This window comes from Oratosquilla oratoria, chromosome 21 (genome assembly GCF_046742065.1).
Source record: "Oratosquilla oratoria isolate Oo_2021 chromosome 21, ASM4674206v1, whole genome shotgun sequence".
NCBI classification, from domain to species: domain Eukaryota; kingdom Metazoa; phylum Arthropoda; class Malacostraca; order Stomatopoda; family Squillidae; genus Oratosquilla; species Oratosquilla oratoria.
In genome coordinates this window covers 27,868,749-27,884,947 of record NC_134797.1, presented here as the reverse complement: position 1 = coordinate 27,884,947, position 16,199 = coordinate 27,868,749, and the positions used below count along the sequence as shown (strand labels likewise).

The 16,199-nt window shown below is 41.1% G+C and overlaps 1 protein-coding gene across 3 annotated transcripts in view; it reads left to right on the top strand.

Annotated features, from left to right (window-relative positions):
* Positions 1–9,251, top strand: part of LOC143036812 (phenoloxidase-activating factor 3-like) — a 16,617-nt gene extending 7,366 nt beyond the window's left edge. For all 3 annotated transcript variants that reach the window (XM_076204598.1, XM_076204597.1, XM_076204599.1), the window contains exons 4-8: positions 1–88; positions 3,809–3,905; positions 5,656–5,846; positions 6,275–6,367; positions 8,545–9,251. The exon at positions 1–88 is cut by the window's left edge. In XM_076204598.1, coding sequence (XP_076060713.1) covers positions 1–88; positions 3,809–3,905; positions 5,656–5,846; positions 6,275–6,367; positions 8,545–8,867 — 792 coding nt within the window. In that variant the 3' untranslated portion in view covers positions 8,868–9,251. The remainder of the gene's footprint in view (positions 89–3,808; positions 3,906–5,655; positions 5,847–6,274; positions 6,368–8,544) is intronic.
* Positions 9,252–16,199: the final 6,948 nt, after the last annotated feature.

Below are 16,199 nucleotides of genomic sequence, written 5' to 3'. Positions count from 1 at the left end.
GGAGTGTCAGGAACCTTTGACAAGATCGTGGGGGGCGAGAACGCCAAGATCGGAGAATGGCCCTGGGCCGCGTTGCTCTTCGGAAGAGGTGAGTCCTGAACTCGGCTTTGGTTAAGTGTCACCCACATCTGAGGAACAACTTTGGGCCGCACACACACTCTCCTGTGCGCCCAGAAAAAATCTCACTCTCTTTCACAATCTCTCACACACCCTCTCTCACACGCACTCACACACTCTCTCTCACACGCACTCACACTCTTACACGCACTCACACACTCACTCACACACTCTCTCTTACACGCACTCGCACACTCACTCTCTCTGACACGCACTCACACGCACTCACACACTCTCACACACACTCACTCACTCTCACACACACTCTCTCTCTCACACACACACTCACACACACACACACTCACACACTCTCTCTCACACACAATTACACACTCTCTCACACACACTCACACACTCTCTCTCTCACACACACACTCTCACTCACACGCTCTCTCACACACTCTCTCTCACACACGTTCTCTCAAACACACACTCACACACACACTCACACACTCTCTCTCACACACACTCTCTCACACACACTCACACACTCTCTCACACACACTTACACAATCTCTCTCACAACCACTCACACACACTCACACACTCTCTCACACACACTCTCACACACACGCACACACTCTCTCTCACACGCACGCACACACTCTCTCACACACACTCACACACTCTCTCACACACACTCACACACTCTCATATACTTACACACACACTCACACACTCTCACACACACTCACACACACACACACACACACACACACACACACACTCACACACACTCTCACACACACACACACACACACACACACACACACTCACACACTCTCACACACACTCACACACTCACACACACTCACACATACATACACACACTCACCCACACACACGCGCGCGCGCGAGAGATGTGTGTGTGTGTATGTGTGTGTTAGTGTACTCAGATAAAAAACAAAACAAAAAACTGGTAGATAGATGGCATATGGCCGTTTACCCTTCCTTGACGTCCTTGTAACCAACCACAACAATAAGTTCGCTACTTCCGTGTACTCGTAGACCAAAAATACTTTGCACCATGTCACTCTGTTCTGCCTGGAAAGACACACACATGGAATTAGAAAGCCTAATCCAAGTCTTAATTAACAAGGGGTACGACAATAGTTTCATCAACGAAGCATTACAGTATGCAGTCAACAAGTGCTCTTCCAATAAATCCACCCCTCCACAAATTCAAGAAAATGTCACCTTTCAATACGGAATTTATACTTCTACAGAAACCGATGAAAGAATCATTCAAGATATCATCACAAAGAACGTCAAAGCTATTACCACTTACCACGTATTACAAGCACAGTAAGACGTCACAGCTCTTACTAAGAGATCGCCCTTCCAAACAAGCCAATATCGCCTAAAAGGAAGGAAAATGAGATAACAATAAAAGATCTACGGACATGACTGCGTCAACGAGGACTGTGAGCCTCATTCATACATCGGAATGACGAGGATAAGATTTTTGAGACAGTTACCATGCCACTTACAAAACAGAACCATAAAGAGTCATTGCAACACAAAATATAACATTTCTCTTACCCGTCAGAATTGATAAAGAACAATGATATTAGACAGAGATATATGTATGTGTGTGTGTGAGTGTGATTCACCATGGTCTTGGATCACGGGTTGGACTTGTGATCGACAGCTATTTCCATCCCGAAAGAGAGCTCAGAGCTCATTTATAACCGATCTATGGGTAATGCTGTTACCTTACACGCACACACACACCCAACTCCCCACCCACGAGAGTTGGAGTAACGACTCACAGCACAGCAATACTGAAATTATTTCAGCCCTGGGCGGGATTCGAACCCGAACTGCCGTAGTGGCAGCCGGGAACTCTGACCACTGCGCCATGCGAGTCATGTGTATTTTACCTAGTTGTATTTTATGGGAAGGGGAGCTATGCTCGTGGTGTCCCGTCTTCATATATCGTTTTATCTAGACTGTTTTTAAATTCGTGTATCGTTTTTTCACACACCACATTCTCATCTAACTTGTTCCAAACGTCTATTACCCTGTGGGGAAAGCTGTTCTTTTTTAGGTCTCTTCTGTAACTGTCTTTCTTGATTTTCTTTCCGTGTCCTCTTGTATCTCTACTATCCCACTTTATTAGATCCTCTCTGTCAGTAGTTTCTATGCCTTTCATGATTCTATAAATAGTTATCAAGTCTCCTCTCTCTCTTCTTTGCTCTAATGTCTGTAGCTCAAGTTTTGTCTCTCTGTTTCTAATCCAATAATTATATGCATCATGTCCTACACTGTTGGGTGGTAGTGGACCTTTTAATTTCGTTTCTACAATTCCCATTATGTCCGGTTCTTTTTCCTTTAGATAATCATTCAGCTCATTCAATCCTGTTATCAATCCATCTACATTTGTGTAAGACACTCTTAGTTTTCAGCCACTTCTGTTGTATTCTCTGTTTCCCTTTTGTTTTTCTGTAGTATGTCGTATTTCCTTACTTTCATATTCACTACTCTCCAATAGAATTTCTCTTTTTCTGATTCTGTTCTGTTCTCGTTTTTTTCCTTAGCTTCATGTCTTTTCATTTTTCCTCCTCTCTTTCCTCTTTAATAATTTCTCTTTTTATCCATACCTTTTTATATTGTTCACTTGCTGCTAGCTTCCCTGTTTTTGCTAAGATATTCTCTGCCGTCGTTTGTGAGCTGAATTTAATCTTAATTGGTCTGGCCTTATCTGTACTATACTTTCCGAGCCTAAACATCTCTTCAATTTGTTTCATGGTTTCAGGTTCATCTTCCTGAACTAATTGTAGTAAACTACTTACTTTTTCTTTTTTCTCATTGATTCTTGTGGTTCTATTTAGGTTATGTTTCATTCTCTTCTCTTCAATATAATTATACATTTCTTTTTATCTGCTAAGTCTCTTACTATATTCTCCTTCTGTCTCATCACTTTAATAACTGAGTCTTCAGTTTGTTCTTTCATTTGCTGTTTAATTATGTCAGTAAATGCAACTTTACTGTTTTCTTAGATTTTTTCCAACCCTGTGCTTATTTTGCTATGGCCTCTTGATTGTCTTTATTCTTCTTCTTTAAGTCTTCATTCTCCTATTTTACTTCTTTTAACTGTCTTTTTAATTCTTCTATTTCTTTAGTTAAGTTTTTGTTCGCCTTCTCTAGTTCTTCCAATTTTTCAACTCTCTGCGCAATCTTTGCTATGTTACCGAACCTATTCTCCCAATGTTCGGTCATTTGTTCAAGTTTTTCCTCTAGTCTTGCTAATCGGGGGAGATTGGTATCCGCCCCCCCCCCTCATTAAATCCCTGGAAATTATTATCCTCACCTTCCATTGTGCTGCTCTTATCTATATTTCTAATCTTTACGTTTTAGTTAATCCCTTCACCAAAATCATCGGTCCTTCTCTTGTTTTGAAGACGCCTGGCCTCCTGGACCAAGTCCTCACCTTCCTCATTTCCTTCCATTTCCCTCAGTAATCCCTCCCCTTCTCCTTTTTCCTCACTTTCCCACTACACCACGAGCTTTCTCATTCCCTGTAAATACAATAAGGTACTTCCTTTGCGTTGAGATCCACGAAAAATTCACTTTTTCTTCAGAACTCCAATCTTCGCCGTCCATCCGACGAAAGTGTGTGTGTGTGTGTGTGTTCAATTTATACATGTAAATGTTTTAATATACTGACTCACTTTCTATAATATTACAGACCGGAGTGGCAACACAAACTTCTTCTGCGGTGGAACTTTAATCGATGCCCGCTATGTCCTGACTGCAGCCCATTGTCAATCACCGTTGATCCAGCTGTACGTAGCACTTTTAATTATTCACTTATTGAGTTGTTATTCGTTTATTTATCATATGTTTATTTATCTACGTATTTATTAATCTATTCTATTAATTTATTTACTTATATATTTATAGTTCCACTCAGTATTTATGTAGGCATATTTATTAACAAAAGTGGTTAAGTTGAATGCTCGAGTGTTGCTCCAACCGATTCTTTTCAAAGAGAAAAAGTTTCCCTACACAGAGACCGTGCTTCAATGGCTATTGTTTAGCCCATAGAAGTTACAGTGACGCTCTCTATACTCTGCACTCGAACTCACTTTAACGTCCCATACCCCTCTTTGTTGTTGTGCTTGTTGACACTCGTGATGACGTGGTATATCAATTTCGTTGTTATTTTTGCAAGGCAGCTCATAGGTTTACAGTATGTTTTAACAAAAGCCGGATGACTTTATCAACCAAACCCAGAAACCTTTGCTTTCCGACGATGCTCACATATGAAGAAAATAGCCCGGTGTTAGCCAGAAAAATATATGTAACGCCCGTCATTCTAGCATAGTGGTTTAACAAGATAATGTTAACCAGAGATTAATTGTCTTGTGTTAGCTCCATCCTTGTCTTCCCTATCTATTTTTTCCTCATCCCTAACCTGCTTTAGTCCAGTTGTTCACCGCTCCCAGAACTGCCTCACTCCAAATAGATAAATAAATAGATTAACAAAGGTCCTTGGTTTGATATTTCGATTTCAGCCTTGTAGCTGCAATTCACTAATGAAGATTACGAATTAACACAAATGTTATATTCGTACATTTTCCAATCTTTACGAATAAAATGGTCTATGCGAAACATATTTCTTGGCTCCCATATTCCTCCCCTCCTCCTCTTGCTCCTTATCATTCGCGCTCAGTCCTCTTCTCCTCCTCTTCCTCCTCATTATCATCCTTTCCTCTTTCTTCTCGTCTTCCTATTTCTCCTCATCATCTTCCCCCCTTCTCTTCATCCTCCTGATCCTCATCTTCCCCCCTCCTCTTCATCCTCCTGATCCTCATCTCCCCCTCCTCTTCATCCTCCTGTTCCTCATCTTCCCCCTCTTCTTCCCCTTCCTCTTCCTCCTCCTACTCCTCTCCCCGTTCGCCTTCTTTTCATCATCATCCTCCCCTCCTCATCTTCCTCCTTCTCCCCTCCTCCTCCTCCCCTCCTCTTCCTCCTCCTCCTCTTCCTCTTCCTCCCCTCCTCCTCCTTCCTCCTCTTCCTCCCCTCCTCCTCATTATCATCCTTTTGTCTTCCTTCTCTTCTTCATTCTCCTTCTCATCATCTTCCACCACCTACTCCTCTCCCCGTTCGCCTTCTCTTCAACATCATCATCCCTCTCCTCATTCCTCCTCCTCTTCCCCCTCCTCCTCCTCCTTCCTATTCTTCCTCCCCTACTCACCCCCTCTCATCATCATCCTCCTCCTCTCTTCTCCTCCTCTCTTCTCCTCCTTCAACGTTTGTCCCCCCTCACCCTCCACATCACCCTTCTCTTACTTCTCCTTACTCACCTGTTCCTCTTACTCCCTCTTTCTCCTTTCCCTTTGTCCGTTCCTTTTCTTCCTCCACCTTCTCCACCATCACCACCACCACCTACACCATTATCAGCACCACTTCCACCACCAATCCTTTCATCATCATTCTTTATAAAAGCCTTTACCTGAAATTCTATCTTGCCCCCATCCCCATGCAATAGAACTCCCCGTGAACTTTGCGTTTTTTGTTTTGTTTTTTCAGAGAGTACGTTCGCCTGGGGGAGCACACCGTTAGCAAGTCCCAAGACTGCGACCGCGTCACCAAAGAGTGCGCCCCGCCAGCACAGAACATCAGAGCTGAGTTCATCATTCACCCGGACTACCAGCGGTCTTGCCCCCAATGCAACGACATCGCCCTTCTGCGACTCGAGAGACCAGCCACCCTCGACCTTTGTAAGTTTAACCAATACTCGGTCCTCTGGAAATCATGGCTTAACGTAGAGACACGCGCAGAATTCCAGGGAGCTACAGTCGTTGTGTCTCTGGAGAACACAGCGTGTGTGTGTGGGGGGAGGGGGGGATGTTGGGCTTGTGTACACTGCGTCACACCGCCACGCACCGCCGCCGCCACTGGCCATCAAATTCGTGAATCGAAACGTGCGTTCCTAATGGGTATGGATGTGCGTCTTTTGGTGGTCGAATTTGAGCGACCGACGAGTTTGGAAAAAAAATACAATAAATAAAAAAAGTGGTCGTCTCACTTCGACTCCAAACCCTCCCCCACACTCGTCCACTTCGTCACATAGAGCTAAGACAACTGACGATTGCTCTCCGTGATCTTCTCTGACTAACTTCTATTCGTTTTTTTTTTTCTTTTTCAGACTACGTAAGCCCGATCTGCTTGCCCATCAATTTCGACATTGATATCAGGGATAAATATGGCACTGCTATTGGCTGGGGGTCGACATCCACTGGTAAGGACGATTTCTTTGCTATTTTTTTTTCCAGTATATTCAGATCTTCATCTATTTACACACCATTCAGGGCCCCATGTGAGTTTGTGTATGTATATGTGTGCGTGAGTGTATGAGTATATGTGTGTGTGCGTGTATGTGTGTATGTGTATATGTGTGTGTGTATGTGTGCGTGTGTGTGTATGTGCATATGTATGTGTGTGTGTGTGTGTGTGTGCGCGCGCGCGCGTGCTCTTTAGGCACAGTATCATCAGACGCACGCAAGGTAGTTAGGAACACACAGCAAGAGTTTTGACAGATTTTGGCAAATATTTAATCTTTTTCAAGTAAAGAGAAATAATAGTGCCTTCGCTGAAGAAGAAAAGAGTTATAGACGACAGTTTTCTAGAAGTCACAAATCTTAAGAGGAATTAAAAGCCTCGAGATTTTGACATTTCTAACTGATATAAGAATGCTTGAGTTGGCGAAGGATATGTTTTGCATCATTCGGGACAGAAGTGAGTGGTTTATGGTTCTCAAGAGTTTCGAGGGAGTGATTACATACCTGAAATGATTGTTGTCATTCTACAGCTACTGAGGGATCTCAAGTACGACAGTAATTGTCATTCCACAGAAAATCAGAGAAGCACTGCCTCAGATTCTCAGTCAGCAATGTCGAAAGAGCCTACTCCGGAAAGGATATTTGGGGCAGGAATGAGTCGACAGGAGAAACGACAGAAATGAAATTGCGATCGTTGGTACCCACAGGAGGAAAAAACATTACACACAATAAAAAATATGAAAAGTAAGGAAATCGGAGTGCAGGCCGCAAACATTACTGAAATGGAAATATTTAGGAGCAACGTGATACAGTATCTCTTGAGGTTATCACTATGGAACAAAAGTAAGGAGATAATTGGAGTGCATAACTGAAATGGAAATAGAGGGAGCGATGTGATATCTCTTGATGTCATCATCAAGGAACGAACCGATTTGAATTGAGGATAAGTTCAGTCCACTCTTCTTCAGTAAAGAACTCCAAGGCTCCATATTTCAGAAAAAAAAGTGTTGAGTTTAATGCACTTTTCATTGTAGTCATGATTATATGGGAAACATGTCATCTAAGAGTAGACCGGAATCCTCGCTGTGTCATCAACAACAAAAAGAAGGGTTGGTTGCAAGGCAGGATGTTTGGCAACAGCGCACAACAGACTAGGGTACCAGAAGTCTTCAGGACCTTTGGCCACCGTCTCTGTCCTCAAAATAACGACCAGTGCGACTTTAACAGTCTGAAAACTTGTTCGTGAAATTGAACCCTGATAAGTACAGTGCATGGAGATACACTATGTGAAAATTCAGAACCAAGTCTGATGAACATATATCTGAAAAACAGCCGTTGGCAATGATCATGAACCAAGTATTCCTTTCTGCTATATAGAAATTAAATAAAACTTTAAGTGTTATTGTATGTTTCTTATACTTTCAACGAGAAACGTACATTGCTAAATTGATACTGATCATCACACGCAAACCCCATAAAAATCTTTAGAAATATTGTAAAAAAAAAAAAAAGTAATAATAAAATAGGAAAAAGGGTTTGAATAGGAATTGTTAGCATTATAAGCCTATTTTTTTTATACATATTATAAACTAAACAAGAAACTCTGTTCTTCAGCTAATAAGCTTTAGGTTTCACCAAGCTCATACGAATAGAAATAGTTTTGTAAAACATACAGCGAGGGGGATAAAGTTCTGCAAGGCGATCGCACGCATTATTAGTGGCAGTCTCAAGATTCTTTAAGGCAAACACAGTAACACCCTACTTTTTCAACTGAATCTTTCCTAAAGTTATTCTGTTAGTTTACTGAATAATTACGTTTCTGAAACGACTTCACTCGGCCCCAGAAACCTGGCTACAGTCACCGGCCAGACTCATAGATCTCTTTGTGAAGATTTGATCCAATCTTTGATAATACGAAAACGAGTTAGGTTAAACAAATTCTTTTTCTCTTTCTTAATGGAATGAAATTGTGATATAATGTCAGCATGGGGCTACATTTCAACTTGTCGAATAATTGTTTGAACTTGATGAATTTCATATATCCGTGTATGTGAATGTCCTAGATGTAAAACAGAGAAGGGCCAATAGTTTTGCAGTTCATGTCTTTACTGGTTTTATAGTTCATATATATTTTCAGAGTTCTTAGTGAATAGACGAGCCGACGTACTGCAGAAGGTACTACTGAGAATCCATGAACTGCAAGACTGTAGAGAACGGAAATCGGTCTACCCTGATCAAAACATGGTCATCTGCGCCGGCGGCGAACTCGGACAAGATACATGTAGAGGAGACTCGGGCGGGCCCATTATGCTCACCAATAGGGGTGGCAGCCAACACTTTGTCATTGGCGTCACTAGCTCAGGTCCACTGGCCTGCGGTAGTGAAGGTGGCCAAGGCCTCTATACGAACGTAAAATACTACTTGAACTGGATCTTGTCAACTATGCGAAGTAGGAATTGAACCTTCTTAGTGGTTGGAAGTGCATTAGTTTCTTCCAACCATAGTCCAGCCGCAACGCAACGGGAACGGGACATGGACCAACAGACCCACACATGAAACATACAGCTGAGGGAAACCAGATTTTCCAAGTTCAGTGTTTCTGGACAATGTAGTTCTCTTAAAAGGGTGATATGTGTGTAGTATTTATTAAGAAATGTTCAGTGGTTATGAAGACCATGTAAACTTTTAATACAGTACACCAAAAATTCCAATGGTTTACCTGTCAGAATAATATACATTTTCAAATCACTTGTTTTCTGGTGGATTTAAAAATATCTTGTGTAGAATTTGTGGTAGATTGTTTTTGTACGTTACTATAACTGAATAAATCGAATTCAAATTCAACCTGTGTCTCCTACTTGCAAGCCATTACCTATTATGAATTCACCACCAAATTGATAATTCTCATATTCATTACCTATTCTCGTTTTTTTATTTATTTAATTTTATTTATTTATTTATTTAATCTTAGATAACGATTTACCTGTTTTTTTTTTCTTTTTCTTTTTTATGGACCAATAATGAACCCCTTCTAGTATAGTCCTGCAAGATAGACTTCGGAGAAGATCATGTCCCCACCACCCATCTTCGAAACTTAGCAATACCTCTATTTGAAGATGCAGCCCGGTGGAACCAGTGTTCATTTTCCGGATTGGCCTCAAGATATCAGATTATCAGCTTCAACCAGTTCCCTTACTTTTTCTCGTGCAAGGAGAGCTGACAAGCGGCGACTGTTTCTCTCATGCTACTACTAGTTCTGGTCGGCGATGTTGAAACGGACCCATATTAATACAATAGAGACAACATTCAAGAGTTTATTCCAAGAGAAATCTATGAGAGTGCCTAAAGACCTTTACTAACCACTGTGGAACTGCTAGATTCCAGTCAATGAAACTCAAAGCAGCAATTATATTATTGCGACTTGTTAAGTGTAACGAATTGTTATTTCCCAAACGTTACATAGTATTTATTGGCTTTTAGAACGAATGATACTGACTTATGTATTACCCTTATGAATGAATGCATTGCACCACGATTCAGGAACGTTTTCCTGGCGTAAGTACTGGGTGTACAACTGAGCTAACTTAATATGAACTTCTTTCCCTGCGTCTTTCAACAGATCTATCGATATACCATCTTCCCCAGGTGCTTTTCCTCGTTTCATATATTTAGAGCAAATTCTACTTCTTCCTTTGTAATCTCTGGTACATTACCAACGTCTACAGATTAATTTACTGACTCAACTACGGTCTTGGTAAAGTCCTTCTACTCTTTTTACCATTCTGTCTCTGCATTTAATGATTTCTCCATTTCTATCTTTCAAACATATCATTTGCTGTCTTCCTAAAGCATGTCTGCTCTCGGTCCCTTTAATACTATTGCTTTTCCGAATAGTTTCCTCTATTTCATCCATGTTTTTCTTTCTATTCTCTGATTTGTACCTTTTGTTGATAAGCTTGTTTAGTTCTACTCTTTCTATTTCGTCTCTCCTGCTTTTAATCTGCATTGTCCTCCTTTTAATTAGGTCATTTATATCTTTGGAATATTTGTTTTCTCTAATACTTTTTGTACTTCCTAATTTCTCTGCCGATTCCCTAATGATATTCACTAAATTCAAATTCATATCTTCGACGGTGTCCTCGTTAGTTCTTAGAGCTTCGAATCTATTTTTGATTTCTAACTGAAATTCCCTCTTATTATCTATAACCTTTGTAAAGTTTATTTTCTTTTTTAAAACTAGTTAATTTCTCTCGGCTCTGAAATTGAATTTAGCCGTGCGACCTACCATTCTATAGTCACTACCTATGTTGACTTTATTTATGACCGTAACATTGCTAACGCTCTTGCTCTCATCTCCTAATATGAAGTCTACTTCGTTCTTTGTTGTTCCATTTGGACTTCTCCAGGTCCATTTACGACCTACGCACTTTCGGAAAAAAGTGAACATTATCCTCATGTTGTAGTTCTCTGCAAAATTGACTAACATTTCGCCTCTCATTTCTTTCACTTACTTCAAACTTCCCAATGCACAACTCATCTCCCATCTTCCCAACTTTAGCATTGAAGTCGCCTATTACCAACGTATACTTACTTTTTTCTTGATCCATTACCTGACTTAAATCATCATAGAATGATTAAATTTCATCGTCTGAACTCTGTGAAGTTAGTGCATAAACCTAAACTATTTTTAGAATATACCTTTTACATAGCCTAATCACAATCCAAACTACCCTGTCTGATAAACTACTGAACTTGACTACGTTACCAGCAACTTATCGGTTGATCAAGAATCCTACACCACTAGATCTTTCTTTGTCCTTACCTCTATAGTAGAACAGGTGGTGACCATCTTGTAATTGTATAAGCCTTTCTTCTGCTCTTCGGACTTTCTTTTCTTTTCCTGAATGGGTCCCACTGAACAGATATATATTCTTATCAATCACAATTCACTTTAATTCTAAGCCATCAACATCGAGAGACTCGAGAAGGCCAACATGCAGAAACTGAAACGTTCCATTTTCTGCATGTTAGCCTCTACGTGTCTCTCGATGTTGATGGCTTAGAATTAAAGTGAATTGTGGTTGATAAAAATATATATGTATATATATATATATATATATATATATATATATATTTATATATATGTATGCAAAACAAATCACTAAGCGCACGTGACAACAATACTTGCAGAAACCACTATAAAAGAAATTAATACCGAACGTTTTCGTCTAATCAAGACATCATCAGGGTTCCCTGATGATGTACCCTGATGCTGTCTTGAATAGACGAAAACGTTCGGTATTCAGTTATTTTTAAGTATTGGGAATCTCTATAAGATTTTCATTAAAAAGAAGTAGAAGTAATTTTTTTTTTTTTTTAACTTTTGTTTTGGTTCACCTTTATAGAATGTCCTTTTTTTTTAACATTTGTCCAAAAAGAATTTGGGATATCTCAACTGTGTTCCGATGTCATAAATTTTGCTCATTTCGTCATCCACAAATTCTGGCCTGCAGATGCGCAAGCCGCGAAGGAATATGGAAGAAAATGCTGACTGTTTAATTCTATTATGGTGGGCAGAATAGTAATGTATATACGCGTTGACATTGGTTGGTTTTCGGTGAATACTATATTTAAATTTCCTATTGCATCTAGGAATTATTACGCAAGATCCCGAAGAGAGGTGGAGAGGAACTCTGTAATTGGTATCATTGATATATAAGAATGAGCCAAAACGTTTCTCAAAGTTAGTGTTAGATTGAAACATAAGGAAGAAATCTTCAAGCTAACAGTGGATGGTGAAGTTTCTTAGGAACCATAAACTCAAACTAAAATAATGAGCAAACGTTCCAGTCTCTTTTCACTAAGAAGGGTGATAATATAAAGTAAAATGCGTCCAATAATAGTGATTCGGAGTATGTAGACAAGGCGAAAGACATTTTGATATCTTCGGAAAAAATATTGGACGCGAGAGTCGTCACAGAGGCCGATATGTTCTCAAAATGGATACGTGCCGTAGGAAGAGGGTAAATGTGATATAAATCTGTAAAGGAGGAAGTAGAGTTACCAGTGAACTATAGACCGATGTTCTTGATGTTCCTGACCAGCATGACTAAAATTATAAGAGGGAATTGTAAAAGTTCGGAAAGTGAAGCACCTTGAAGATATGAATTTTTTTATGGACAATCATTTTGGTTGCACATCTGGAAGATCATGTGTCAAACTTCTTAAAGTTTTATTCGAGAGTGGTCGATGTGCTGCAAGAGGTGGGTAAGTACATGAGGACAGCAGTGAAAAATAAGACGACAGGATGGAAGGCAGTGATTAGCAGAATCCCACAACGATCAGTACTAACTCCTGCAGTGCTCAATATCTGCGTAAATGGCGTTATGATAACGTGTAGATGCTGCAAACCCCACGAGAAGAATGCGAGACGAGGACTGTAAGTTGTAACCAGTTCTCATAAGCTCTCTTATCCTCTTCCATCACTGTCTTTACCTCTACATCCCACCATTTGCCGGCTTTTTTGTTCCCTCTCATCCTACATACAATCTCTTTGCACTTCATCACTTCCTCCTTGAAACTTACCCCTTCTTCTTCTACCCCTTATACCCAATCCCTCACCACCTCCCACACTTCTATCAAAATTTTCCTTCTCGTTTGATTTGTTTATCCTTAGCACTTGTCGACCCCACTCCTTTTCCTACACTCAAAATTCCTTCTACTAAATTACGAAAACACCCAGAAATCTTCCAATCCTATCAACCACCCTTTCCTTCGGATACCTAGGTTCCCTCTCTACTTAAAAAAATTATTTGCTAACATTAACTCCCTTTCCAACCACATCTTTGACATCTTTTCTACACTAGAGCTCTTACTTGACATCCCAAACCTCCCCTCTACTCCACCTATCGCCTCATCTCCTACTGCTAATATTTTTCAAGGAGAATGTAGAAAATAACAGCAAGAGTTCTACTCCACTAAAAGAAATATTTTTCTTGTGAGTTAGAATGATAGAATAATGTTCAACAAATATTTGATAAGTAGGCTCTATACGCACATAATGTAACACGAGTGTCATAGTCACAAAAAAAAAAAAATAAGAACAAGAAGAAAAAGAATGAAGAGGAACCCCATTGGGAAAACGAGAGTAGGTTGGCAGTTCGATCAAGAAATCGAGCTAGTTCATCTAATTTTTTATTGCTGCAGAGATATTAACATGTACAGTGTGAACTGATTAGTACTATCGCATGGGATTTGGTGTGGTGACGCGCCGCTGGTCAAAACCAGACTGGCCGTCACACATCTCGAGCGAGGCTTATATACTGGTCATAGTTGGCAAGCGTAGTCAGCAAGGACTGAACTGACCAATCAGGAGCACGGAAAGTTCGCCGGGTACCTCACCAATCTCCTTAATAAGGAGGGGAACCTAGCCGAGACGGGCTGTAAGCATACACAAACAACTCTCAAATCCAACCTGGGGAAAAGCAGGAAAAGCTCGGGCCTTACCTGGGGCTAAACAGGAACGCGCTCTACACGCGGGAAGTAAACTCTACTCACTTCCTGTAAGATACATACACACACCTCTCACGAACATAGCCACGACTCACGCACAAACATCTACACTTACTTTTTCTTCGACTAAAATTCGCTTCCTTTCTAACTTTCTCTTATACTACATCTTCTCATTTCAGTTTACCTCCCACTAAAGATTTTTCCGTTTTTTCCACCTTTCTCTACTACGCCTCTTACCATATTCTGAACTTCTGGTGATTTTAATCCCGCCGTCGGCGCCGCCGTCCGAGTTCCTTGTCCATTTCTCCCGAGCCCCTCCCACAAAAACCGATCCCACGCAAGCGGGTGATCTTACCTAGCAAATCAGAATCAGGAAGTTCACTCAACAAACGCCTGGGAATCTTCGCCGGCCGGTGGTGGCGAGGAGATATATCTCCTTTGCTGCTGCCGGTTTGGCACAGGCCGTCCTCTTCGTTGACGTCGGTAGGCGGGTTTACACCAAGACAAATACACACATTTCCCAAGTCACGTAATTCTCTGTTTTCAGAGTAGTGCTTGGAAGAAAAGAGGCACACGCACACTTGCTCGCTGGCTTAGCAGAGACCCAACCCAACTCTTAATCAGAACCCTCATCTGATCGCCGGCTGGTCGATGGAGAGGAATTGGGAAGCCTCTGTCCAACTGGCCCGCACCCACGCGCTGGTTTCTTCGCTGACGCTGGCGAGCGGGTTCACACTTTTGACAATTACACACAATTCCCAGTCACGTAATTCTCTGCTTTCAGAGTTGTGATTGGAAGGAGAAAGATAATACAACACCCGCCCGCCTGCCCTCTCCCCCTCGCACCGCCACTGGATCAACTCTACCGACTCTCAAACCCAACCTGGGGAAAAGCAGGAAAAAGCTCAGGCCTTACCTGGGGTTAAACAGGAACGCGCTCTACACGCGGGAAGTGAACTCTACTCACTTCCCGTAAGATACATACACACACCTCTCACGAACATAGCCACGACCCACGCACAAACATCTACACATACTTTTTCTTCGACTAAAATTCGCTTCCTTTCTAACTTTCTCTTATACTACATCTTCTCATTTCAGTTTACCTCCCACTAAAGATTTTTCCGTTTTTCCACCTTTCTCTACTACTACGCCTCCTACCATTTTCTGAACTTTTGGTGATTGTAATCCCGGCGTCGGCGCCGCCGTCCGAGTTCCCTGTCCATTTCTCCCAAGCTACGACCACCAACAGCCCCTGATCGCTCGCTTAATCGCCCGGTGGCAATAGCCCTCTTTTATACACTACTATCTTTTCATTTTCTTACAGACATTCTTCCCCTCCCACAAAAACCGATCTCGCGCAAGCGGGTGGTCTTACCTTGCAAGTTGTAAGTTCACTCCAGGACACGACGTATTTCATATACGTATGCACATCTTGTGAATGTATGAGTGTGTGTGGTTGGGCCCACACACACTCATAAGTCAGATCACCCACCAAACGGGCTCAAAACCAAAGCCCGTGGGAGCTTAACTCCCAAATTAAACAGAACAGAACACAATTTTCAAGCAGCTCTCCTCTCCAAGCAGTACTCCTCATCAAGCACCTCTCCTCTCCAAATAGTACTCCTCTTCAAGCAGCTCTCCCCTCCAAGCAGTACTTCTCTTCAAGCAGCACTCCTCTCCAAGCTTCAAGTTCCCCTTCGCTCTTAGGTTTTTCCCTTACGAGTTTAGAGTTCATTAAAGGCCCGAGTGCGTAGCGTTATTGTGAGTTTCATTTCCCTGGCTTGTCCGTACCATATCACAACATTGGAAATTACTTGTTATTTCAGGGGCTAAAATAATAGTAATTTGATACAATTTGTGTATGTCAGACACCACAAATTTGTCAATTGTTTGTGGATTATTGGGGGAAAGAATAACAAAATATTTCGTTTCAATTCTCACGAACTCACGCACAAATATCTACACATACTTTTTCTTCGACTAAAATTCGCTTCCTTCCTAACTTTCTCTTATACTACATCTTCTCATTTCAGTTTACCTCCCACTAAAGATTTTTCCGTTTTTCCACCTTTCTCTACTACTACGCCTCCTACCATTTTCTGAACTTTTGGTGATTGTAATCACCATTCTACCATTCACATGTGCAACTTGTTCATATGAACTAACCTAAGTTAACCTAAGTCGAAATCATAACATTTCCATACTCCTGAAAATTCGAACTTTTTGGAAAAAAATCCATCCCTATAACTTATGTGGTGACTGAGAGGACGTTTAATT